We start from the raw sequence: 16,448 nt of genomic DNA on the forward strand, positions 1-16,448 counted from the left end.
CTCCCAACTACTTCCAATCGAAGTGTCGGATCCTCGTAACACTGATCGTCACGTCTGTCGCGCGACACCGCGTTGGTTTCCGTCAGTCTTACCGCGTGCTTCGAGCGACTTTTCTTCGTCGTTCGCTCGCCTCACTCGCGCATCCTCCCGACGTTCGACCTCACAGACAGTACACCCGCTATGCGTCTGTTCCTGGCTCGGATATCTTCGACGCTTCTCCGCGAGTGTCACCTCGTCGATAGAAGACCTTCTCGAGGCGCGCGAGTCGTCGCATCGCGCGGGACATCAAGTTACCATGTTGCTGCCAGCTGGCCTGCGAGCGACCGCAGGGACACGACCATCTGCGCTCTGTCTTCTGGTTGTTATTCGTTATGCTCGCACTTTGCTCGAAGAGAAGGAGGAAGGGTCTCAGCACGCGGGTTTTCACAAATTTTGAGTTTTCCGTGTTCAGGTTATGCCACTCGGGCCCGGTTTTTCATTATCTGGTTAACTTGTAATTAAACTTAACCTGGTGTTTCAACCAATGAGCTTGACTTATGGCATCATCACGAGTGAAGCTCATTGGATAAAATATCAGGTTAAGTTTAACCACAAGTTAATCGGATAATGAAAAATCGGACCTCGGTCGCGTGTCTTCTTCCCTCCCTCCCTTTCTCCGCTTCGTACGTTGTCCATCTCTCCACCAATGTAGATTAACTTTTATCTTGGTTTAAGTTTCCATCTTTTTGCGGTTCTAAGAATTAGAAGAATTAAACTGGTTGAATCAATGTAGTTTAAAGTAGTTAACAATGTATTTAAATTCTATATTGGCAAAAAAAGAACACATAAAAATTATTAACTATACAATTTTCAAGTTGTATTTATATACAATTTTAATTTTAATTTAATTAAAAGAGAGATAGGCCTACTATTGTATTATACACTAAATGCGGTTTAGATTCAATTATTAATTTAATTTATACATAATATAATTAAAAATATAATATAATTTTTTATATTACATTATATATATTAAATTATATTTTAAGTTATTTTATAATTTGTTGATCTAATGGCAAATTTTTTCAATCGTTCGATTGATCGGCGTTATGTGCTAGTGCAACTTTTACGGAGCAAAGTTGCATTTACGCTTATTGCGATTGATGAATTAAAATCGATGAATTAAAAGACTCGCTTTATTTTTCCTCCTTTTTTGACATAAAAAATATGAATTGCATTAATATAAATTGCATTAATGTGCAAATTTACACGAAACGTAACAGATAGAAGAATAAGAATGTTTTCTTAAGGTCACGGAAAATGCGGTGTGGCGGTCGTGAGAATATCGGGAAGCCGATCTCTAGAAGCGCTGAAAAGGATGACGAGCATATCCAAGCTGGAACCGAGGAGAGCCTTCCTACGGAAGATACGCGATCCGGAAACGGGAGAGGTCATCGACAATGGACTCTGCTTGTGGTTTCCAGGTGCGCGCAAATTCTCGCGCGATCATTCTTTTAACAAGACATGTTCGATGCGTCTTCCTTACAATTTTAAATTATATCAAAACTTTATTATCACAACAGTTTTTGCCTTTAAATTTTAGATGTTTGTTCGAGAACAATTTCTAAAATTACAATTGAGTAGCAAGAGGAAAGAAAAGAGATGAGAAATCATCTATCAGATGTACAAAACTCAAACATACCTGATTAGAAAATCTTGTTTCCAGGTCCGTACTCGTTCACCGGTGAAGACTCCGTCGAGTTTCACGTACACGGCGGATCAGCGATTTTAACGCGTTTGATGCAAGTCCTCTCGAAGCTGCAGGTGCAGCCGGCGCTACCAGGCGAGTTCACCAGACGTGCCTTCTATAACAATAAGCTGGACCTGACGGAGGTGGAGGGCCTGGCCGACTTGATAGAGGCCGAAACCGAGTGCCAGAGGAAGCAAGCGTTGTTGCAGGCTGATGGTATTCTTCGCAAACTGTATGACAACTGGCGGAAGGTATTGTCAGAATCCGTGGCGAGTATCGAAGCGTACATTGATTTCGGTGAGGAAGACAACATCGAGAGCGACGTGGTACAAAACGCGCACCACGCTCTCAGACAGTTGATGCGGGATCTGGAGGAGCACTTGGCTGACGGCAGGCGAGGCGAAATTCTACGCAACGGAGTGAGGACCGTGATCGTTGGCGAACCGAACGTGGGCAAGAGCAGCTTGTTGAATCATCTGGTGCAGCGAAATGCCGCCATCGTCACACCTATCGCTGGTACTACGAGGGACGTCATCGAGCTGACCGCCAACATCTCGGGCTATCCCGTGCTGATAGCGGACACCGCCGGTATCACGGACGACACCGGGGATATCGTCGAAGCCGAAGGTGTCCGTCGAGCGAGACGTCACGCGGAGAATGCCGATTTCGTGGTCGTCGTGGTGGACGCGTTTAAGTGCGCTAGCAGCGGCATGATGTACGAGGATTATATACGCGAATACTTGTCGTCACTGGGGATACTGGAACTGTTGACAAAAATCGGGAGAGAACGTTATGTCGTAATAGCGAATAAAAAAGATTTACTGAAGGAGGAAGAGAAACGGTGTTTTAGCGATACCGAAGCGATTCTGACATCTTGCAGAACGGAGGACGGTTTTCAGGACCTGCTGCGGTCGCTGACAGATCGCTTCAGTAAAATGTATGATACGAATAATATAATAATCGTGACATTTGACATTTACAATCATAATTACGTTATGACGATGTTTTGTTTAGATGTGGTAACCCGTCTGCGGAGAGTCCGACCATCAGTCAGGCAAGACATAGAAATCACTTGGCGCAGTGCTTGAGGCATCTGCAGAGTTACTTCGAACTGTGCGCCAACGAGCAGCATGACATGGCCATAGCGGCGGAGGAGATTCACAAAGCGATGCGAGAACTCGGGAGGATAACAGGACACGTTAGCACTAATGAGATACTAGACATTATATTCAAAAACTTTTGCATTGGCAAATAAAACGCTGCACCTAAAATGCTGTTTTTGTATTTTCCTGTAAGACGCTTTGTAATATTTTAAAAAAGTAATCACGATCAGATATTATTTAAATGTAAAGTATGTCTCCACAAGCTACTTATACATTCTTAAAACAAACGGAGGTAGATTGCAATGCTAAAGACCTAAACGGAAAAAAAAAGTTTTGCTAATGTATCCAAAAATTTAGCTGCTGACAAAGATCTACAAATAATTTTGTTAGACCATCAATAATTACATTGTATGCTCAAACTGTTAGAATATCAAAACTTTGCAACATTACTCATCATGTTTGAACATTTATAATTATTTTAATAATTAACTTTTTTCTGTATTCAGCAAAAAATTCTTAGATAATTTTGTAAAACCATTCTTCCCGTGTATATTTTAAAATTATTTTGAAATATATCTGATATTGATTTCCCGTCTGCCATAATGGAAACAGATTAAAAATTGAACTTATCTGTGCATACATACATATATATATATATATATATTTTTTTTTTTTTTTTTTTTTAAGAAAATGTTGACTAATTGCAAAGCGCGTTGCGACAGCATAAAATAAAATAAATGGAAAGCAGAGGGCCTTCATAAGCATCGTATGTTTATTAACAATGTTACACGCACAATCATACATAGAACAACCTTTTGCCTGATTATAAGATATTGATACCCTACGCGTTTATACACAGATAGGGCTCTGTTACGTGGTTTCAAGTCGTTATCTGTATGCCATGTCCGTGTTGTGTGCTAATTGCATCTCGTTATTATGACGGTTATCATAATAACTCCGCTCGCTCTCGCAAAAAAGGATAATTTAACTTGGTATAACAACGAAAGTAAAACAACTCGATTGAGGCAAAACAAAAGAAAAGGAAATAAGTCGTATATAAAAAAAATGAAATTTTTTAACTTGAATAACTTCTTACAAATTTGTATGATATTTGGAGTAGAGAAAAACGTGTTTCCCTATTTAAAAAAAAGAGGAAAAAAAAATAGATTCAAGTTGTTACGATTAATTATTAAATGGTATCATTACAAAGTCTATTATGTAACTGCTAATGAAAATTTTCGCCTTTCAATCATGATTAATGGCGTTGATTTCATTTTTACAATGACAGCGTCCAAATTTTAACAAATATATCTTTTCCGCATTATTTGCACGGTGACTCCTCGTCTCTACTCATTAGATTAATTTAATTCGCGTAATTTGCGAGTCACCCAAGAAATTTTATGCGCGCAGCGAGAGGTCACCAAGGATTATACTATTAATATGCTATTAATATGATCAGTCCATATAAAGAAATCGAATGGCTTATAAATATATATAAAGATTTGGCGGATTCATCACGCGACTTATCGCGTCGCACAGGATTCATCGCTAATCCTTTATTTTTGGTGTCCTCTTTTTTTTATATTATATAAATCCGATGTGTAGAATCCTCGGAGAGTAGACTGCTCGTTTGTACAATTGCATAGAATAGTTTGAGATCTATCCGAAAGCAAACCGATTCACGCTGCACGTCCGCATTAACGTCAAAGACCGTTTTCATTTTCTATCTACACATGTCTACTTTCTTCTTTCATCCAATTTTTTTTATATATATAAAGCCTTAAATTATCGGGCGAGATTGTCCGGTCTCTCAAAAAGAAACAAAACTTTGCTGCAAATTTAGTTTTTTTTCCCCCGCGAGACCGGACCGATCACGCGCAACTGTCTCATGTAATCTTTAAATACTACTAACAATGAAATTTCGTCCAATCCTTATGTATGAGACAAAAAGAAATCGTAGTAGAATTGAAAGATTAATGCGAACCTAGGGAACCGCAATCAAGTACATCCGTCAAAACAACAACAAAAAATCCAGGAGTGATTAATACGTGAACTGACGATTAAAAACATGAACGGAAAAGAGAGCTGCCTTTATGAAATATACAATAGAAAAATATACCATATTCTTTTATATACTGCTTCAAATAGAACTATTCAATGTAATTTTTATCATACAAATTGGAAAACGTTACTTGTTAAATATAAAAATATGTAACATTTCTCTTATATTTCAAGCAGAATAACCAAACATAAATTTTTATCGAATCGCTTGTAAATCTTAATCATGAAAGTTGATAGATGTAATTGGACCTCTGATATAAAATCAAAACGAAACTCAATCATAATTTATATTTCAGCAATTATCTTTACCTCGCTTAAAACGCATACAGAGCTTGTGCGTTCCGTTCAGATATAGGTACGGATGAACTAAAGCGGTTCAGAAGGCTCCTCGTATCGTGGCAGATACGAACGAGAAAAGAGAAGCGAGAAGAAAAGTCTGTCGAGGATCGAGTCGAAGACTCATCGATTCCTTCTCTCGTCCCTAAATGATCCACGATCCTTCGACCAACGACTCTTCCTCGCATCGTGGGTCCACATTCATCTATTTTACTCTCCCAGTTTCTTCTTCATCCAACACGTCTCTTACATAATGGCCAAGAATATGAGGAAAGAAAAGCGACAATAAAAGATATCTATCGTGGACTTCAAACCGAGATTCGCAATAATTTAAAGCTTTGTGAGAAAGATGTACAGCGATGAAAGATGAAGCTGTAGAAGGCAAATCATGAGTGTTTCGCGATAACGCAATACTCAAAAATGCAACGCGGTAATACTACATTGATAATTTATTCACGACCCACGAAATGCGTATTGGACCATGGAGCTCATCCTTCTATTTCTAAAATAATCCTGAAAACCTGTTTCGTCTATTTCCACTTCCTTTATTCGATAATCTTTTTCCTCTCTTTCATTTCTTTCGATTTTATTAAATAAATTAAAACTCTTCGAGGTGATTCTTTGAAGATCTCTTGTACCTAGCTTTTAACAATTAATCAGCTAAAGTATTTTCAAAAGATGAAGAGCAAAAATTTATTTAGAATAAAGGGGAAGCATAATACACATAGATGTGTTAAATTTAAATGGATAAGAAAGAAAAATTATCAAGAAAAATGGAAACTGATGAAACGGATTTTTTAAATCGAACTCAAGATGAGGAGATAATTTCCTGGAAATGAGACAAGGAACGAATGGAAGATAGAGTTCTTGGCTCGATCCACACACATGATAGGCCTTTTACTTATTCGCTTTTCTCTCCTCTTCCATATTCACACTCGTTAAAGGCGCTAAGTTCGGCGATAATGAAATTATCGCGAGCATCACCCAGCAATTCGTAAGCGAGGATAGAACAGCACCGCTGAAATAATACAATAAATTTTTAACAGCATGCTGATTGTGTATTCGTTAAAAATTTCGGTTCAATTTCGCGAGATCGTTCAGGAAAGCTCAGTGGAGACGTTCACTACTCCGATCGTTTTCATTCACTCGTTGCGAATTCCGACGAACTGAAATATTGTCAACGTTACTCGCACTCGTTTCTCTTTATAATAACGTACCGATTCACGTTGCATAAAATTGGAATGTGCGCGTCAAGATTTAATTCCGTGCAGAACTTATTAGGTTTTGTGAAAAATATGAATTTTTTTTTTAAATTACTTCAATGAAAATTGATTATACCCTATAAAAAACGCATGCATCTCAACGCGCAGTTTTAATTCCCGCGTCGGAAAGTCGCTCGTAAATTTCGAAAAGGCAATCTGCCTTGATATCTTATCGAACAAGATCTTAGAGAAATCTAAACAAACGACTGCAAGTTATTACATTACGGGAAATCATCGGAACTATCGAAAGAGAAACTCCATTAAAAAAGAAAAAAAATACAATCGACTGAAGGCTTCAACGTCGGGGACAATCAAGTCGCGTCGTTCGGTTTCTCGAAACGGAATTGGTTTTAACTCGCGGAAATCTCGAGATAAATCGCAACACCTCGGAACCGAAATGACGACAAAATACATCGCCCGTTCTCACCGGGATATCTCGGCTCCGATTCCGAGGCAATCGGGATCAGCAGCCGATGGCACGCATCATCTCTTCCGCACGGAAAGTAAAGGAGACGAGAAACCTCACGTTCGTCGTCTCGCTCTAACAAATGTATGTTTATACGCACATACACATTCTATACTTTGCATGTAAGTAATGCCTATTTTCCAAAGATATACGTTATGTTGAGACATGCACTCTCTTTCACAATCACTGAATCACGGCTCGCTCGGACCGGTGTCCTCCCCTTGATTTTCTTTTTTTTTTCTCACCCTCGACTCCACGCCGCTCTCGATTCACGCGTTTCTATGATCCCTTGACTTGTGCAGATTCGTATCATCCCTCCTGTACTCGCAAACTTTTGTACTCTGGATGCATTTACGCACAGGTACACGCGCGTCAAAACATTACAGAAACGCGCCGCCGCGCTGAGAATCGCGACGCCGCTCTTCGAAGGGAGGTATGCATACACGATTTCGCCTGTTTTCCCGCCGGAAAGTTAAAGCTCGATCTCTCGTGCTGGCAACGTCAATTAGTACCGATCGCTCCTGGATGATTCGAAGGAGCCTCGAACGACGAAAGAATTCAATTTCAAGTCGATCAACTTCAAATTTTAAATTTCAAATTTAGTGTACGGATTCGATAGAATTATATGTTTCCTTCTTGCGTTTTGTCTCAGAAAAGAAAATATATATACAATCGGTATTAACTGACGTTACTATCGGCCCTAACGCTTATAATACTAACAAATCTCTCTCTTTCTCTCTCTCTCATTCTCTCTCGCTATCTTACTATGTGCTACTTTTACACAGCACTCGCTATGTACAAAAGAATATACTATTTACAGATTACAACGGTGATTTACCGTGAAATTTCTGAACCATCGCAACTCAAAATGGCGTATGCACACGCAGATATATGTAGAATTTTACAAGGGAAACAAAATGAAGATATCGAAAGTAAAAAAAAAAAATTAAGGATTATGCCGTTAATTGGTGCTACACCAAATGTATTCGTCATAAATTGTTCCTCGAGGATCAATTTATAGCCGCGATTGACTAATTCCGATCAACAAATTCTTTACTTCTCCGTCCTCAGGAAGAACAACACGACGCATAAGGAAATATGCTAAATCGGAATTAGGATGAATTTAGAAATTGAAATTTGCAAATGAATCTAGAAACGCGACGAAATCGGTCTCCACGGGGACGGCATCCCCGCGTTTCTAAATTTATCCAACGGACCAAAGGGATATGTCACGATCCGTGAAATGCAACAGCTGACGACTGGATCGGAAGTTCTCTCTCGATCGAGCCGTCTCGCTGCCGAGACGCGCTTCGCGTGTGTATGTGTGTGTTCTTCTATTGTACGATTCGCGATGTTACTCTTTTTCATTTAGTATAAAAAGTCTCATCCGGTGACACGTCAATTGGTACGTAGGCAAATCCGAAATTCGTTACACACTTGACCTATATACCTTAGACTCGACATGCGTACTTGTAATGAGGAATCCTTAACGATTAATCCTTACACGCGTATTAATATGTGATGCTTATGAGTTTATGAGCTACCTATACTAAAGGAAAAAACATACACCACTGAAAGATTATATTTCCTTATATCCGCGATCACGCGTTATTAGCTACACTCGGATCGCCGCGCAAAGCTACTTTTCTTTTTTTGTCTTTTTTTTTCTCTTTTTGCACTGTGCATACGCTTAGTGGAGATGTAATGTTTCGCGGTAAATGGGAGCAAAATTCGAACGATACGCGTCACTCTACACTTGATAATAAAAATCGCTACACGGTTCTGCCTCGTTTACGATTTCTTCATCCTCCCCTCTCTTGCTCACATGTAATCTCTCTTACGCGCACTCATCCCAGACATCATTACACCACCACCCCATATACAAATAGTGAAGCACATTAAAAACATAGCGGTATGCTAAGTATTATGTAAATATTGGAAAACTTCCACTAATTCTATGCAAAGTATAGCTTGTAGAATATCATTCATTAAAACTAGAACTTACACAATAATTGAAAAGAGAGAAAAGAATGCCCGCCTCATGTGCACCGTGAGCAAGTATTTTTTTCTCTATTCTCTCTTTTTATCTTCTCTCTGTCGAAGCGGCGCTCCGTTCTCCGCGCGCTCAGATACTTCTACCCTTTTTGCGCCATTCGCGCGCGTGACTCGAAAAAAGAAAAAAGAAAAACAAACAAAAACTAATTCAATTAAAACGGAGCGGGCCACCCCGTCTTGATCGCGCACAGTGGTCGTGATTTAGATACAACTTCATAAATAGCGTGTTCCTGTATATCGATGCCATCCTGAAGATTCACGCTACAGAATACATTACATTGTAAAATTACAATTGAGCTTAACTCACTATGCCCTGCAGTGTCACTCGTATGACGGAAACAAGCTAAAATTATCCCGCTCATCCTCGCTCGTGTTAAAATGCATTCTTTTAGATGCGCATACGTGTGCGCGCCAACTACGAGGATGTCGGCCGCATATCGTGTCTGCGTAAATTCGCCAAAGTATCGTCTCCTCGCTCAGACAATCGCGTCCGATCGCGTCTCTCGGATTGGCTAAAATTTATTTCAAACTGGATCATAAATTGAAATAAGTTTTACCACATCCCTTGCGATTAGTACGAGTAAGATAATCTGACAAACTTCGCGCACACCTTCACAAAATACCTGCAAAACGCTCGACGCGACGATAAATAATCGACTCGGCGCATCAACTCGTCTCTCGGATAAACAAATAATTTCTACGTTAGAGAATGGATATATAAACAGAGACGAGTCCTATCTTACAAATCTCTATCCAGCGCCTACGAATCATAATATGAGAAAGTGCGACCATTTGTTCCCAAGTTTCGGTGTAGTATTTAAAAGAAAAATTTTAAGTGAAAAGATCTGAAGATTTTACTTATTGAATCGCGGTGGTCTCCTCAACCGTGTTATCAGCTCCGTCCTGACAGTCCTGGCGTAATTCGGCGTGGCGTATTGATCGGTCACCGCGATCGTGCTCTGAAGACTCTGTATGAATATGGACGAGTCCTGTATCTGACCTACGCTCGCCGCTGCCGCCGCGGCCGCCGCCTGATACTGATACTGACTATTAGTTATGTCGGCGGTCGGATAGTGACTCGGTTGCACGAACTGCGGCGGATTCTCATACTGCGGATACGGGATCGAACTCTCTGCGGGGAACTGCGGTATCACCGGGTTGACGTTGACCGGCGTAGTGGGGTAACTGTTCGGGTCGTAGGTCTGATACTGATTCAGTTGACCGAGTTGCGTGGTGTTGAACGGCGGTGACGGCGGAAACTGCGCGGCGGTCTCGGAGAATAGCACGTTCGCGACCGTCGGCTGCGGGAAGGGTTCCGGTCTTGCGTACGGCGAAATATTGGCCGTCACCGCGCTACTCAAATTCTGCACGCTTGGTATGCCGGCGGCAATCGGCGAGGTGCCATATCCGTGGAAGGTGGTCTGCGAACGGCCAGTGTGATCGCTCAGATCCTTCACGCCACCGCTCTGTAGCGAGCTCATGACACTAAGCTTGGACTTGATGCCGCCACCAGTGCCACCGATACCGATGCCGCCTCCGCTGATCTCGTTACCATGCTTCATACGCGCATCCTTCATACGCGCATCCGTCAATAGCGGATGCCGCACGTTAACGATGCTCTGTGGGGCGCGCAGTGGCGGAAAGTTAATCGGTGCCATTTTCGGCATCGAGCCTTGCTGATGTTCCAAAGCCTTGCGAGCAGCTACAAATGCGCTGTTGTCGTTTCTTTGACAGGAACCAGACTGCGGACCGTACGTGTTAGATGGCGTGTAGGTCTCTCTGTGCATAACTGGCGTCGTGGCCGACGACTGCTGCGTCGCCAATCTTAACGGCAGATTGGCGGTCATCGATCCAGTAATGCCGGTGCTCTTATAATCCGGATTGTTTACAGACATTGGTTTCTTGTAATCCGATTGAATTGGATAATTCTTGATACCTGAATCCGTTTCATTGGAAAATTTCTTCGGCGTGGTATAATCTTTTGGATTTTTCACTGAGTTCTCGTGCGCGGTACTACTTACACAGGTACTGACAGGCCGTACGCTATTAAATGTGGAATTGCTGGACTGCTTCGCGGTGATCGATGTATTTTTCGTCGCGTTGTGCGATTCACTTGAAGACTTCATAGTATCATTATTACCATCATGTTTCTTCATCGAGGAATTAATTTTGCCAGCGGTGATCGAGCTCCCGGACGTTGCAATAGGGTGCAAAGTAGCATCTTTGGTGCCCGCTGTAGTATTCGTTACCTTAACAGGCAACTTGGATGTTCTGTTCTTATTTCCCATGTGGTTCTGTCCACCTTTTCCTTTGTCGGAGATCTGATTGATGACTGACAATACTTTGATGTCCGTATTATTGTTCTGATTATTAGATGCCAGATTATGGGGCTTGCAGGTGATGGTGACAGCTGGCAGGAGCAAAGCGCTGGCTCACTTCTTGGTCATGATTTTCAGATATTCCAGAGCATTTTGAGCAGCACTGGCTTGAGCATCTTTACTAGTCGCTCCGCAACCATAGCAAACTGCTACTGGCAGGGTAGACAGTTGCACAAGGCACTGGAATTTACCTAGAAAACGAGACAATGTTGTGTTTAGATTGCAGTTATATCACTGTTTGTAAATAATTTTTATCTTTTCAATATATACAATTAATTCAGTAATTTTGATAAAAGTTTGCGTCACGACTCATGATAATGTGGTATTAAGAGGTCAAATATCACATACATACAGATATCAGTTGACTTATATAATACCATGTGCAGTTCAACGTGTAATTAAACACAGATAAACTTGAATCCGTGTTCATTTACATGTGAAAGAAACATAGAGTGGTGAAACGCAGAGTGGCGAAACGTTATTTACAAGTAGTGGAAGGAGTAATCTATAAGCAAAAAAACTCAAATATTGTACAATATGGCTGCTTTAACATCAGCTAAAAGGAGCCTGAGAAAAGAAATTAAATACATTATTAAAAACATAAGCATAGAAAAAAGAAAGGAGCAATCTGTTATTGTGTTTGAAAAGGTGAGTCTGAGAAAGGTTAACAAATCAATAATCTTCAAGCCTCTTCAGAAGCCTGTTGAAGAGGTTATGTTTTAATAAAGAAGCATACTTTATAAAACAATTAGAACATATTATTTCATTGGTATTGCATTATTAACAGCTACGCCACTTGAAGCAATATCAGAACAGCAAGAGAATTTCTTTATATTTGAGTACTAATGATGAAATTGATACTGTACCCATCTTGAAACACATATTTGATATGGGAAAAGAAGCATTTGTACCACAATATCAAGGAAAAACTATGGAAATGGTAAAGCTAAAGTCAATGGAGGATTATGAAACATTGCCACTAACAAAATGGAACATTAAACAACCAAGTACTACTGAGAGTCATGAAAACGCATTAGAAACAGGTAAACCTTACAAAAAAACAATATATTTTATGATAGAGCATATCTTGTAAAATTCATTGTTTAATATAATTGAAACTGTATAAATTCTCTACTATAGGTGGATTAGATTTAATAATTTTACCAGGCGTTGCTTTCACAATGAGTGGTAAGCTTTGTTCAATAAATATTACACATTTTATAATCTTGTAATATCTTTATCATTGAGGAAATCTTTATTATTAGGAAAACGTTTGGGACATGGAATGGGTTACTACGACAAGTACTTAAAAAGATGTTTTGAAAAAGAAAAAATAAGACCTTATCTAGTTGCAGTAGGATTTAAAGAACAAATACAAGAAGACATTCCTGTTAATGAGCATGATGTACCGGTTGATATCGTACTTACTGGATAATAAATAATATAATAAAAAAATATGTAATTTTATTCTATGCACAGCCATTTCTGATCACAGCCATCTAAGATAAAAATTCTTTCATATACCTTGTTGATCAACTTACCACTGATAGATTTCTCTTCAATATCAACATAAGTTACTTCAAATTGTTGCTCTGACGCAATTTCTTGTAAAAATTGTACCAAATTTACATCCCCGTCATTGAAACAAGTATTCTGCAACAAAATTAGAATGACTTACAATTAATTCCAGTTTACGTCAATATCATAGAGACAAATAAATAAATTTATTTCTGGCTTGGTAACAAGCAAGAAGAATTAAAACATTACAATTGCAACATTTTTTCTGCTATTCTCTTCATCAAACTCTTGGATACAAACCTGCAGTTGGAAAAGCTTAACACCTGTGGACGACTTGAGACTCTTGTGAAATTTCGAAACTTGGATACTATGTATTGTTGTCAGTGTTGAAATTTTGCTACCTTTCAGATCGGCATAACGGGCGCTCATGTTTGTGTTTCTTTGCACAGTCTATAATGGACAATTAATATACATGTAAAACTTTTCGTTAAGCACATATGTAAAAATGCTTTATAATATTAACAGCTATTTCACATTTACATAAAAACTTAAATGAAGTGGATATGACCCAAGCATAATTATTCTCAAGAGAAATAACTGTAAACAACTATACGGAAATTGCACAATGAAATGCGATATTAATCTAAATAATAGTCCGTTATAGATGTAAACTGATCGGAAAGATAGCTCGTATTATATAAAGTGACATTAACCCTTTGCGGTTCTCAGCTTGCACCAAAAGTTACATCACGATAATACCGTGCAGTCGACTAGGCAAACCGTAACGGGTTAAAGCCAAAATCACTTCCACTTCTCTAATTGCATACAATCGCATACATTTGCATATGCGTGCACACACACAAACATACACATACACACAGACGCATTAGAGATTTAAAATAATCATTAATTGTTTTGCTTCTTAATCTTTGTGGTCCCGTGTCTCATAGCCATTGCAAGATTTTTATTCTTTCAATTATACATTGTTTCATTTTTATTCTCAAGTACTTTTATGAATTTTAAAAGACAATGAGAAATGTTCTTAGCTCTGAATTAATTTTAATCAAGGGGATCAAGGTATATTAAAATGCAAATAAGTTAAAATATTCAAAAGCCAAGATGATGAATAGGGATTAAATACACATCGACATGTAAAGACGAATAATTTCTATTGTCTAATATTGTAATTAGCAAACAAAAATGAACAAGTTCTTACCTCTTCTTCGTCCACTGTGGGGGTTTGGCTATTCATATCGTGTAAAGCTTGCCACATCTTATGAGCAGCTTGCCTCTTGGCAACTTTTTTACTTTTCCCTTGACCGACCTCGCGATATTTTAGGATTGAACAAACAATAGTAAATTGTCTCTCGTGAGGTAAACCTTCTTCACCCTCCATCGTATATTTCGGGGGTGGCCAGTGGCGAGACATACACATTTCTTGTAAGGCTCCGATTGGATTGTTCACTATTTTCTCCTCTCCATATGACTGTAGTTCTTGTAAACTTTGTGAGCTATACAAATATAATATATTTTAATATAAAAATAATATATAGGATTATTACATACCGCATGTATTTTTTTTCATATAGTTTCAAGTACTTGGAGCGCATGAAATTAAATAACATTACTTACTCGGGTAAACTATTTGGAAGTGGAGATTCTACGCCTTCGTTATTCACGCCGATTAATTTATCCAACACGGCCTTTGCGGCAGCGTGTTTAGCCTCTTTCTTAGACCTACCAGTCCCCATTGCTGAAACAATTGGGTCTGCTTCTAAATAGTTTTGTATTTATCAAAAAACGGCACGTCGCGTTATCCGCGAGAACAAATGCGCTACGAGTTATACGTACCAACGACGTCGGTGACAGTGACTCTGTATCGAAACGTAGGCTCGTGAATCGCTCCCTCGATCTGGACTAACTCATATTTGGGTATCGTGCCTCTGCGAGACAGCAATTCCTGAAGAACGGAGACGGGGGTTTTACTGGGTATCGACTTCATTTCTAAACGTGCCGCTTCGTGCAACGGTAGCTTCTCCAACATCATTGCGTGCAGTGTTACGCGGACTCTATTACGACGATTGACGTTGTTTGTTGAATGATTAGGAACGCCACCCACACCAGCCATCATGTTAGGCCCGACCTGCGGTGGTTGGTGCATTTCCTCCATTTTAGTATTCTGAAATTAGACAAGTGTTGTGAAGTCATAACCTTCCTCCAATGTCGAAGCGACTGATGATATACAAAGGATGATACACAAAGCGATCGAGTCCTTACGCGATGTAAAATTCAACGATATTTTTCTCGCGTTTGCCTTGTAAAAGTTTACAGAAGAAAAACTATAAAAGAACGTTCTTTAATTTGAAACAATGCATCGAGAGACAAAGCTTATCCCACGCGTCCTTACACCTGTATTTATCTTATCGGGCAACGACACCGCGTATGTACATAAGAGCCAATTAGCGCGTTCGTGTCTCTTTACGATTTCGTTCTCGGCTATCTCGACCTATAAATATCAAAATCGTGGCAACTACTCTGAATTTTCGGCGGTCGTGAGGCGGCAATAAGCGAGCCGTCATCGACCCGCGGTCGAACATGTCTGGACGTCTCGGCGCGAGCGGCGCGGCCGGATCGGAATGTCGACGCATCCGCGCGCGAAACGCGACGGGATCATCGCGGTTTCGTCGCGACGGCCGAAACGGGGTATCGGTCGACCGCGAGGAAGACCGGCATGGCCGCCATGATTGTTATAAAACCCATCGATTGACCGTAACGGAAATATGTGTGGGACCGACCCGGCCGGGAACGAGGTGTCGTCGCGCGTAGAACGCGCGTACGACGTAAACGCGACGTCGTCTCGCGACCACGGCGACGACGGAGGCGACACGATTCTCAGGAGCAACGGCCGCCGTCGTCACCGGTCGGCGTACAAGCGTATATATACATATATATACGCGTGTATGCGTGCACACGTATCGTCCGTGACTCGCGATCTCGCGGAACCAAAGTCACCGGGGGGGACAAACACGCGCGTCCTTCGGCACTTACGATTTTCGGGGAGACGTAGCTGCGTGAAGAAAATGTTCAGCCGGCTCCTCGTCAAGCCAATTCCTATGCGAAAAGCGAATCCCGCTTTTTGTGATCGATCCAAGTCTCACAAAAAGCTTGATCCGTTTGACGACAGAAAAATGGTTCACTGGTTAGCGGAGAATCCCTTCCTCGTTCGCAGCTCTGCGATATCTGTGAGGCTGCCCATGACCGTTCGTGCATGCGTGCGTGCTCCGCCGATATGTCTCTAGAGTTCTCTAGAGTCGGCTAGGGCTTTTCACCTAGGGGAAACGCGCCGCCGACCGTCGGCGCGCTCGCGACAAATTGAACGAAGCTTGCGAAGATGTTCGAGATCCTGATTGGCGCACGTCGTAATGCGATATTCATAACGTATTCGATTTGCTAATTCGACCAAACTTAGAATCGATACTCTATTTTTTTAGCTACAAAAAAAATAAAATGTGCAAAAAATGTAGCTAAAAAAACCTGATC

The 16,448-nt window shown here is 40.5% G+C and overlaps 4 protein-coding genes across 8 annotated transcripts; 2 read left to right on the forward strand and 2 right to left on the reverse strand.

Moving 5' to 3' along the window:
• Positions 1-119: 119 nt before the first annotated feature.
• Positions 120-3,000, forward strand: LOC105199387 (tRNA modification GTPase GTPBP3, mitochondrial). The gene is made up of 4 exons (XM_026133946.2): positions 120-358; positions 1,290-1,463; positions 1,706-2,666; positions 2,744-3,000. The coding sequence occupies exons 1-4, from the start codon at positions 181-183 to the stop codon at positions 2,982-2,984; spliced, it is 1,554 nt and encodes a 517-aa protein (XP_025989731.2). The 5' UTR covers positions 120-180; the 3' UTR covers positions 2,985-3,000.
• A 586-nt stretch (positions 3,001-3,586) lies between these two features.
• Positions 3,587-11,343, reverse strand: LOC113003642. Its single transcript, XM_026133951.2, has one exon. It carries the CDS (start codon positions 11,298-11,300, stop codon positions 9,867-9,869), a length of 1,434 nt encoding a protein of 477 aa, XP_025989736.2. The 5' UTR covers positions 11,301-11,343; the 3' UTR covers positions 3,587-9,866.
• LOC105199396 (RISC-loading complex subunit tarbp2) lies at positions 11,252-16,184 on the reverse strand. 5 transcript variants are annotated; one of them, XM_011166493.3, is made up of 7 exons: positions 15,957-16,184; positions 14,760-15,087; positions 14,541-14,682; positions 14,125-14,419; positions 13,209-13,358; positions 12,932-13,043; positions 11,252-11,581 (listed from the first exon to the last, which is right to left on the reverse strand). In XM_011166493.3, the coding sequence occupies exons 2-7, from the start codon at positions 15,076-15,078 to the stop codon at positions 11,445-11,447; spliced, it is 1,155 nt and encodes a 384-aa protein (XP_011164795.1). In that variant the 5' UTR covers positions 15,079-15,087; positions 15,957-16,184; the 3' UTR covers positions 11,252-11,444. The 5 variants fall into 5 exon arrangements, with proteins under 5 accessions (XP_011164795.1, XP_025989735.1, XP_025989734.1 ...); XM_026133948.2 differs by having other exon boundaries at positions 11,445-11,581; positions 14,541-14,661; XM_026133947.2 differs by having other exon boundaries at positions 11,445-11,581; positions 14,541-14,676.
• On the forward strand, positions 11,823-12,845 carry LOC105199395 (5-formyltetrahydrofolate cyclo-ligase). Its single transcript, XM_011166489.3, has 4 exons — positions 11,823-12,038; positions 12,178-12,433; positions 12,531-12,578; positions 12,656-12,845. Exons 1-4 carry the CDS (start codon positions 11,928-11,930, stop codon positions 12,823-12,825), a joined length of 585 nt encoding a protein of 194 aa, XP_011164791.1. The 5' UTR covers positions 11,823-11,927; the 3' UTR covers positions 12,826-12,845.
• Positions 16,185-16,448: the final 264 nt, after the last annotated feature.

This window comes from Solenopsis invicta, chromosome 3, assembly GCF_016802725.1.
Source record: "Solenopsis invicta isolate M01_SB chromosome 3, UNIL_Sinv_3.0, whole genome shotgun sequence".
In the NCBI taxonomy this organism is placed as follows: Eukaryota; Metazoa; Arthropoda; class Insecta; order Hymenoptera; family Formicidae; genus Solenopsis; species Solenopsis invicta.